Source organism: Poecilia latipinna, unplaced genomic scaffold (genome assembly GCF_001443285.1).
Source record: "Poecilia latipinna isolate Pla-1442-1.1 unplaced genomic scaffold, P_latipinna-1.0 Scaffold4604, whole genome shotgun sequence".
In the NCBI taxonomy this organism is placed as follows: domain Eukaryota; kingdom Metazoa; phylum Chordata; class Actinopteri; order Cyprinodontiformes; family Poeciliidae; genus Poecilia; species Poecilia latipinna.
Window position 1 is genome coordinate 9633 of NW_015117220.1, and position 10565 is coordinate 20197.

General features: G+C 39.6%; 2 protein-coding genes across 3 annotated transcripts in view; both read right to left on the bottom strand.

Annotated features, from left to right (window-relative positions):
- The window catches only part of LOC106942851 (gastrula zinc finger protein XlCGF57.1-like), a 16366-nt gene extending 7128 nt beyond the window's left edge, over positions 1-9238 (bottom strand). Inside the window, exons 1-2 of one of the 2 annotated variants that reach the window (XM_015026192.1) lie at positions 8925-9238; positions 6937-8105 (exon numbers count right to left, since the gene is read on the bottom strand). In XM_015026192.1, coding sequence (XP_014881678.1) covers positions 6937-8105; positions 8925-9087 — 1332 coding nt within the window. In that variant the 5' untranslated portion in view covers positions 9088-9238. Of the gene's footprint in view, positions 1-2177; positions 2407-6936; positions 8106-8924 lie in introns of those variants that run through there. The other variant, XM_015026191.1, reaches the window with a different exon arrangement.
- Positions 9239-10351: 1113 nt separating this feature from the next.
- The window catches only part of LOC106942852 (gastrula zinc finger protein XlCGF49.1-like), an 11722-nt gene continuing 11508 nt past the window's right edge, over positions 10352-10565 (bottom strand). Inside the window, exon 2 of the mRNA XM_015026193.1 lies at positions 10352-10465. The gene's annotated coding sequence lies outside the window, so the exon portion shown is untranslated. The remainder of the gene's footprint in view (positions 10466-10565) is intronic.

Consider the following 10565-nt stretch of genomic DNA (forward strand, 5'->3'; position numbering starts at 1 on the left):
AGAACAGAACCAGAAAGCTGCAACTAGATCTGATGTGTAATTTCAAAATAAAAGACCATTAAAGTAGTACTTTGGATCTGTTCCACCTAAGTTGCCGTGCCCATTGCTGAGAAACTCTCTGTTTCCAAAGACTGCTACCACTTCTGGATGACAGAGGGACACCTCTAGAACAGAACCAGAAAGCTGCAACTAGATCTGATGTGTAATTTAACAAAATAAAAGCCTATCAAAAAAGTCATTTTTTATCTTTTTCCCCTAAGTTGTCGTGCCCATTGCTGAGAAACTCTCTGTTTCCAATGAATCCTACCACTTCTGGATGACAGAGGGACACTTCTAGAACAGAACCAGAAAGCTGCAACTAGATCTGATGTGTAATTTCAAAATAAAAGACCATTAAAGTAGTACTTTGGATCTGTTCCACCTAAGTTGCCGTGCCCATTGCTGAGAAACTCTCTGTTTCCAAAGACTGCTACCACTTCTGGGTGACAGAGGGACACCTCTAGAACAGAACCAGAAAGTGGCAACTAGATCTGATATATAATTTCAAAATAAAAGCCTATCAAAAAAGTCATTTTTTATCTTTTTCCCCTAAGTTGCCGTGCCCATTGCTGAGAAACTCTGTTTCCAAAGACTGCTACCACGTCTGGGTGACAGAGGGACACCTCTAGAACAGAACCAGAAAGTGGCAACTAGATTTGATGTGGAATTTCAAAATAAAAGCATTTCAAAATAGTCATTTGTTATGTTTTTCCCACCAATTTGCCTTGCACATTGCTGAAAAACTTTGTGATTCCAGTGACTTCTCTCACTTCTGGGTGACAGAGCGACACCTCTACAAGACAACCAGAAAATATCAAACACATATGATCTATAATTTCAAAATTAAATCCCTTTAAAATAATACGTTTTTATTTTTATATACACAAATAAGTAGAAAATGTAAAGAGCTGCCTCACTCAATCATTTTTTTTTATATTCAGATTTTTCTATAATCTCCTATACATGTACTACTTATATACAAACCAGATTTCAAAACAGGTGTGACACTAAACAATTTGTGAATAAAAACTGAATGCAATGATGTGGAGGTGGCAACATATAATATTTTATTCGTAATAGAACATAGATGGCAGATCAAAAGTTTAATCTGAGTAAATGTAACATTTTACAGGAAATATATGTTGAGTCAAAGTTTCACAATGTCTATAAATCCCAAAAAAGTTGGAACACGGACATTTTGACCATGTTCAGGTTCTAGAACAACATATGCTCCCATCTAGACGTCATCTCTTTCNAGGGACAACTCTAGAACAGAACCAGAAAGTGGCAACTAGATCTGATGTGTAATTTCAAAATAAAAGACCATTAAAGTAGTAGTTTAGATCTATTCCCCCTAAGTTGCCGTGCACATTGCTGAGAAACTCTGTTTCCAAAGACTGCTACCACTTCTGGGTGACAGAGGGACACCTCTAGAACAGAACCAGAAAGTGGCAACTAGATCTGATGTGTAATTTCAAAATAAAAGCATTTCAAAATAGTCATTTGTTATGTTTTTCCCACTAATTTGCCGTGCACATTGCTGAAAAACTTTCTGTTTCCAGTGACTTCTCTCACTTCTGGATGACAGAGGGACACCTCTAGAAGACAACCAGAAAATATCAAACACATATGATCTATAATTTCAAAATTAAATCCTTTTAAAATAATACGTTTTTACTTTTATATACAAAAATAAGTAGAAAATGTAAAGAGCTGCCTCACTCAATCATCTTATTTATATACAGATTTTTCTATAATCTCCTATACATGTACTACTTATATACAAACCAGATTTCAAAACAGGTGTGACACTAAACAATTTGTGAATAAAAACTGAATGCAATGATGTGGAGGTGGCAACATATAATATTTTATTCGTAATAGAACATAGATGGCAGATCAAAAGTTTAATCTGAGTAAATGTAACATTTTACAGGAGATATATGTTGAGTCAAAATTTCACAATGTCTATAAATCCCAAAAAAGTTGGAACACGGCCATTTTTACCACTCTGTGGCATCTCCTCTTCTTCTTACAACACTCANTGTGTGCTGGGCCGGCTGGAGTCAGAGCCGGCTAGCTTTACCGCGGTGAGTTATCTACATTCTCAGCTAGAACAGGCCTGTCTGGATACATACCGACTCTCTGCGGTTTTGTTTCGGGTTCCCAGCAGGGATCCTCCGCTCCGCGATCATCCTCCATCTTTTCCTCCAACGAGAAGCTTTTCTTTAACCCCTGAACTCTCCCAGCTGAGGAAATTAAGACATTATTACTGAAATATTCAGTAAAGGAATGAAAACACAACCGACCTCCAGCTGCTGCTGCAGCCTGTTTGTTTTACTTCCGCTGGGTGAAGCTGAGAGAAGGCAGCTGATTGGTCCATTTACCGCCGCCTGCAGGACTGGAGGGGAACAGCAGAATGGCAGTAAAAACTAACAAGCTTAAATTGAAAAAAAAAAAAGTTACTGCTAATGTTTTTAAAAAATAGACATAATAGCAAGTGCAGGTTAAGGAGTTTCACATTTTTTCATGGAATAAATGAACTGAATTTATAAGACAGAATTATGCTAAAACTAGCAGCAATATTTTCTCATCATCCAAAAAATGTGCTTTAATATGATCTTCCAGAAATATAAACATCCCATAAAATAAAATGCTAAAGTTTTATGTTTTCTGTTTGCCTAAAAGAGAAATAAAATTGTGTCCTGTGGCAGATACTTGGCAAAAATTGTAAGTTGTCTTCCCAAAGATAGTGTAATATTTGTAGTTTTAAATTAGTTGTTTGGCTGGAATGAGGGCAAAAATGGTTCTGGACTGTAAAAGTAGCAGATCCCTGGTATAAACTTCTTTGGTAAAGTTTTTTTTTGTTTGTTTGTTTTTTTCAAATGTTTCAGTACTTAGGATTCCTCTTTATATCCTTATATAACCAGATTTAATAAAACTGTCTTTAAGAACAAATAACCTTTCAGTACCAGGATCCTACATGTAAGAAAATAAAGACAAAAAAAGCTCAGGTGAAAATCCAACAGAGCCTCAATGTCTTATTAAAAAAGATAAACAAACAGTTGATTATGAATGAAAATTTAATGGGAGAAAATGTTTCCAACATTGAGCAGATTTGAATCTGTAGCTTTAGACCAGCCAATCAGACTTCCTTTCCTGCAGCTGTGTGGGTTTGTGCTCTGCAGCCTCCACACCGTTAGCTGTGGCTTCTCACTTTAATAACACAATGACAGTTACAAGCATCGACTGAAACAATGGTTCAGGAAGCACCTGTGTTCTTCATCTGAGAGAGAAACAGCTCAGAGCTGAACTCACAGCTCAGCAATCAGCTCCGACGAAAACCAGAGACAAAAATAACAGAGACAGCAGCAGAGATGATTACACAAATATACTGGATTAGTCAGGTAATAAACCATTAAACATAACACTTAATAACTGAAAAATTGAGTTCCAGATGTGTTTGATTCATCTGTCAATGTCGACTGGGATAAAAACGGCTAACGGTGAGTTAGCATCCAGATCTGCGGTTCTGTTTTATGCATCATCAGAACAATCTGAACTCTGCACATCATGAAAATAAACCCAGAAAATACTGAGTTAGTTTCTCCTGGACCTGTTGGTCTGAAGTCATGCCAGAGACACTTTAAACAAAAATACTGAAAGAACAGAAGAAAAACCTTTAGGTGAATTGATGCTCGACCCAAACAAAGATTCAGCTTAAGATGAAATCTTATAGAAATACTGTTGTGTTGGTATTCACAGTAAGGATTTCAGAAAAACTTGGTGTGCGGTAGAATCATGTAAAATACCACAGAAGAAGAACGATGGCAGCTGTGAAGCCTCTGATTGGTCCTTAATGAGAGACAAAAGATGTTTTCGTGTTTAAAGTTGAATTTGCAAATTTATATTTATATTTTTCAGATCTATTAGCTGTTTAACTGACAAACGACGTCAGGAGACATTTCTACTGAACAGACAGAATACTATTAACTCTGTGGACGTTTTGAACCACAGTTCAAGAAATTTATTTTTTAAGTTTGTTTTTCTAAATTACCTTTCTTGAATTTAAAGAATTTATAATTATGCCTAAAAATATTTATTCTAAATCAGTTTTTTCTACATACTTTGACATGGAACTAGTCCATTGTTGGTGACACATAAAATCTCCCAGAATTGGACCTAACATATTTTAATTTTTAAACACCAGCCTCATCTTTCCTAATGATCCAGGAGTTATTATGGGATGTTCTTCTGCTCCCAGTTATTCCAGTTTCTCCCACCAACCCTTCAGTTTCCAGTCATGTTGGGTTTTAATCCACAGCAGCCCTCACGTATGAAAGGTGATGCAAACCACGACAAATCACTTCAGATCTTTAATATAGTGTTTAATGTGACAGGTATACATTTTATTTAAAAAATGAGAAACATGTAAATCAGGTAGAATACAAACAAAAATAAAAAGTGCAGCAGCTGCTGGTATAAATGTTCACACTTAAAGCACCTTCAGGTTAAACATGAGCCGTTTGGTTGGTTGGTCTGTCTCAGCCTCTCCATGTCCAGCAGCTTTAACAACGAAACATCAGTTATTTACAGACCATAACAGAAACATCAAGCAACATGAAAACACAATTCAGTCTCCATGGCAACGGCTGGGAGGAGGTCTGTGGACACTTCATGAACTCAGAAAGTCACAATGGGATTATTAAAAATATATTTTAACAACCAGCTCACTTATACTGCCAGTCCAGACCTTCAGTTTAACAGATAGACAGATTAATTACAGATTAATGTGCTTGTTTGCGTTTCTGAATGCAGAAAGCTTTAAAAGAAGAAGAAATGTCTCTGGACTCTGCAGCTCTGCTCGTTTCCACTTTATCCACAAAAGTCCAGGATCTCATCTGGAGCCGACAGCAAACGTCTCAAACTGATCCGACTTAAGAACAGAAATGATTCTTCAATAAAATCAAACTGATTTATGGTCAGTAACATCACTGGATCCAGTCCATTAGTTTAGAGCTGCCTTTGATGAATAAACTGGAACATCAAACTGTCGTCTTTCTACCTTTAATCATTGTACATTAGTTTACCACTGATATCCTGTTTCCTGCTCAGTTTTTGTCTAAATATGCAACTTCAATCAACATGTTGCTGAAAATGTCCAACAGTTCAGTTTATTATTCCAACTGGTTGAATGTCTGATGATATAATAAATGAATCTGTTCTGCTGATCATGAGGAGCTAATAAAGCTCATTTATATTCAAGCCTTTAGCTCAGAGCTGAAAACGTTGTATCCATGGCAACAGCTCCTAATGCGTCGCATGTTCGGATTATTCCTGCTTTCAGTAACTGTGCTGGTTTTGGGATCTTAGTTTCATGTTGGTACATCCAAAGGCTCCTCTGGGGTCAAAGTTAAAATTAGCTTCACTTCTTTTCCCTCTGGTGCTTCACTGAACGAAGAACAAACATGTTTTAACCAAAAGGCATCAGAAAGTTTATCAAGTGAGACGTCTTATTTGTTATTTTAATGTAATGCATGCGGGTCGCTTTGGGGTCGTAAACCGTTCACACTGAAGTCTGATGGCGTTTGAATTTAAATTAGTAGCATGATCAACAACACTAGGGCTGAAACGATTCCTCGAGTGACTCGAGTCCCTCGATTATTAAAATTCCTCGAAGAAAATTTACCTGGTTTGAAGCTTCGTTATATTACGTTTTATTATTTAGCGCACCGTGTTCCGGCCGGGACTTTATTTGCGTTGCGTGTCGCTCTCACTTCCGCCTCTGAGTTGTTGAGGAAAGCTAAGTGTTAGCTGCATAATGTCCAATCTTCCAGTTCGGCCTGCAGGGATTTTACTGATTGGTGATAATTTCGGGTTTTCATCGTTTTTGGGAACCAATAAACATCCTTAAAATGACCGGAGCGATCCGGGAGTCCAGCAGCCTTTCTGCTCCGGAGCTGCTGGTTCAGAGCTGAGGAGGATTTCTACAGGCAGAGGCTGAACACGGCGGGCGGCTTTAGATGCGCAGCTTTTACTGAAAATACCGGAACATAAACTTCATATCATCCCGGTCTCAACAAATGGGTGGCGAAGCGCATCGTGACGTTACTGACCTGTAGATGTTTCTGTGTGGATGAATGCAGGAGTCAAATCCCGTCGCCAACATGAACACAAACATAAATGTCTGGGCGAGGTGAGAGTTCATCTATTAAACTGACTGAAGATGAATCATAAACAGAAAGCTGGAGTTTAGACATTTTTCATAGTAGCCCCTGCTCACAAATAGGCAGGTTATTTATTATTACATTGAATATAATTTCAGACTTTTCTTCAGGTTAACTTAGAAAGTGAGCTGTTTTTGTTACAAGTTAATTTTCTAAACTACAGAAAAGTAACTGTTAGGGATGCTCAAATTTGAAAAATTGAACTGATGTTATGTGATAGCAACACTGGTGTTATGTTAGATTTACCGATGTTTTATCTTATCTTTTTTTATCCGCTTACCCGATTAATCGAAAGAATAATCGATGGATTACTCGATTACTAAAATATTTGTTTACAGCAGCCCTACGCCACACAGAATATGGAATTAAAAAGAGTTGAGCATTAAGACCAGCGGTGAGAACGTAGCCTCACATCTCCACCAGAACCGGTCCGGGTTCCTCCCATGAAACGTTTCCAGGTTCCATCAAATCAAAATTCAGAAAACTGAGTTTCGATGTTTCAGAATCCTTCATGTCTGCAGCCACACTCTCCTCATCCCCACTTGGTCCAGCTGTCTGAACCATCTGGACATGTGTCACTTTAATAAGTTGTTCAGTAAAGAGAACAGAGTAAATGTGACCATCAGTCAGTGTTGGTGTTTGTTCCTGCCGTGTGGCTCCTCATGTGGACGTTCAGAGTTCCTCTCTGGATGAAACTTTTCCCACAGGTCCCGCAGGTGAAGGGTCTCTCGCCGGTGTGCGTTCTAACGTGAGCTTTCAGGTCCCCCTTACTGATGAAACATTTCCCACAGCGTTCACACAGGTACGGCCTCTCGCCCGTGTGCGTCCTCGTGTGGACCTTCAGCGCTGCGTTTTTGGTGAAGCTTTTCCCGCAGGTTTCGCAGAAATGCAGCCGACCCTGCGTGTGGATCCTGCGGTGGGCTTTGAGCGACGTGTAGTTCCCAAAGCCTTTCCCACACGTCTCGCAGGGAAACGGCCTCTCGTCTGCGTGGGTTCCCCTGTGGAAGTTCAGGTTGGTCACCACCGTAAAACTTTTACCGCAGATTTCGCAGGCGTACGGCCTCTCGCCGGTGTGGATCCGCATGTGGACGTTCAGGCTGACCACCTGAGAGAAACTTTTCCCGCAGGTGTCACAGGAGAAGGGCCGCTCGCCGGTGTGGGTCCTGATGTGGTTCTTCAGGTGGCCGCTCTGCGTGAAGCCTTTCCCGCAGATCGTACAAGCGTACGGCCGCACGCCTGAGTGGATCCTCTGATGGCGGTTGAAGTGATGCTTCTTCTTAAAGACTTTCCCACAAACGTCGCATTTGACCGATTTATCGGCGGCGGACACCGTCGGATCAGATGCGGGGAAGCTGCGTTCTTCGTGGCTCTGGTTCCCAGCCGAAGGGAAGCTGACGGCGTACAGACCCTGGATGTTGGGTTCTCCCTCACTGAGGTCGGCTTCCTGGCTCAGAGGTTCAGTGAAATCGAAATGCTCCTGCTTCAGGATGAACTGCTCCACCTGCTGGCTGCTGCATGCCTCCTCTTCCTCTTCCTCCTCTTTAATCTGCAGCAGTTCTGGTTGTTCCTCTTTAACCTCCTCCTGGTTCGGTCCAGTCGGAGGTTCTGGTTCGTCCAGCTCCTCTTTAACCTCTGCACACCGCGGCTCCTCCTGTGGAGGTTCTGCTTCCTGCTGGTTCTGATTCAACCAGGAATATTCTGGTTCCTTCTGGCTGTCTGGATGATGGAGACGCCTGCGTTCCTGCTGGTTCCTCTGGAAACGTGGAGGTTCTGGTTCTTCACTGGCACTCTGGTCAGTTTGAACCCCATCCTCACCATGGAAACGATGATTTGGGCGCTCTGCAGGGAAGAGGAATGATGGAGATCATTAAAGTGACGACCATCATGGAGCTGCAGGAAGAAGCAGCTGTTTCTCCTCAGGGCTTCATCTGTTTAATTTCTTTAGAGATGTTGGTTTCTGAGATCTCTTAGCCTACTTCATGTTGTCAGACAGGTTCTATTTAAGAGATTTCATGACTCAGTCAGGCAGTGATCAGGTCTGGTTTTAGGAAGTAAAATGGAACCAAAAATGTGTTTAGTTCAGGATGTAACAAGTGAAATTCGTTTTATATAACTCAATAATTGAATCATCACTTAAAAACAGTTTAATCAGTTTATCACATCAAAGTTTGAAGATCTGAAACATTTACATGAGCAAAAACTAAGGAGATCTGGATGTTACTAAATACTTTTCCCTGTGGTTCTTTTCCTTCATTCATCAGAGTCTGTCTGATCCAATCAGTCTGCAGCTTTTCTTCTGATTGGATCTGATCTCTAATCAGCAGGTTTGGAGCTGAAACATTTTATTTATTTTATTTATTTAGTAAATACTCCAAAAGCTAAAAACTGACCACATTACAGTTTATAATGTGGTTTATGACTCAAGTTAAACACTGAGGGTCGGTTGATCTTCATATCAGTTGTTCTGGACTGAAACTCGGAGTTTGTTCTCAGATTATTTTAACGGATCAGAACCGACTGTTGTCCTGGAGCTGAAAGAAAATCCTGACTGTTCTGCTCTTTGTTTACAACTATTTATTCTTCAAAATTTCCGCATTTCAAATTTTAAGCACGGGATTAATTGAGTGCTTGTTAGTTTGGCTTTTTGAGATTTCTTACCGGTCGTGGTGAGTTTTATCTGAGGTTTATTCCAGCAGGTTTCTATCAGTTTAATGTCCTCCTCGTAGCGGACGATGGTTTTTTCTACCTGAATGAAGATTTCTTCCGCAGCAGCAGTTAGTCTCTCTCTGATAAAATCTCTCAGATGCTGAACTGAAGACATTGTTACTGAGATATTCAGCTGAAACACGAAAACACAACACAGCTGCTGCTGGAGTCGTTTTGTTTTACTTCCGCTGGGGGTCAAACTGAGACAAAGCAGCTGATTGGTCCATTTCCGCCCCCTGCTGGACTGGAGGCGAACAACAAAGCAGACAACGAATGTTTCTACATTTACCTGATTAATTTGAAGCTTTATTACCACATGTAACCTATATTACATCAAGAAACATTAGGATAATTGAATAAATAATCCAAGTTGGATCCAATCAGAATAATTCTTAAATTAGGTTCGTCTGCTGGAGGAAGTGGCAAATTGTAAAAACACAGACAACCAGATGGTGCAAAACTAGTGAATTGTATTAGTATTTACAATATACAGGTTACTCAAACAGTTTGTGAAGTCCAGAATAGTTTCCTTTATCCAAGGAGTTCAATAGTTTCTTGCTGGTAATGAAAGGAATAGTGAACAAAAATAATAATCCAGATCTTTTCAGAGTGGTCCAGGCCAGAGTGAAGATTTTTGGCTGAATGTCTCCAACCGATTCGGAAGAAGTTCCTCGGTGATAGGAAGTTGATAGGGTGTGGTATTTCTGTGATCCACCAGTCTGGACGTTATGATACCAGACAGTCTAGGATTTTAAGATCTTGAAGTAGAATCCTTGAATGGGAACCTGGCCAGTTCCCACTTGACAAACTGTGGTCGCTTGAACGTTTTGGCTGAACATTCACATGTCCGCATATCAGCATCTGACAGCATCTCCTCCCTAGGCTGCTGTTCATCAGCCATATAAACAGCAGCTGTAAATTTAGGACGCTGACGTGCAGCTGTCGTGTGACTTTAAAACCTCGCGAGAATACTGTTGTTCTCGCGAGGTTTAGTTTGTGCTGAATAAATTAAGGAAAGGAGGATTTTTATTTTTTAATTAAATCTTTAAATAAAATAAATAAAACTGAATCTAACAAAATGTAAAAATTATCCTGGTTGCACACAGTTAAAGAAATAAAAAGTATTGACACCTCTCTGAGGTACGGATTTAAAATCACTTCCATCCAAGTGAGAAGTTTGTTTCTGATTAAAAATAAGAGGCTCCTTTTAAAGCTGTTCTATAACAGATGCAAAGGAGAATCAATTTTGAGAGAATTAATTCTTATCTACATTTCATTTCATTTGAAAAATTGCAGAGGTTTCTTCTACATGATGACTCTCAAAAGTAAATGAAAATGATCTAAAATAACAGCAACATGAACTACAACTGATTCCAGGTTCAAATAAAATGATGATCCCAAGCAAGGCAACTTTATTATACAGAACAATTCTTACACAGGGTAATCCAAAAGGTTCTTCCTGAAATAAAAGGATCATTAAAACCACAAAAAACCTGACAACTCTGCTTAGCAATCAAGTTCAGGATGTCAAACATTTAGCAATCAAATAAATAGAAATAAATGTTGGAACAGATTTAACCTTCAGTCTGAAAC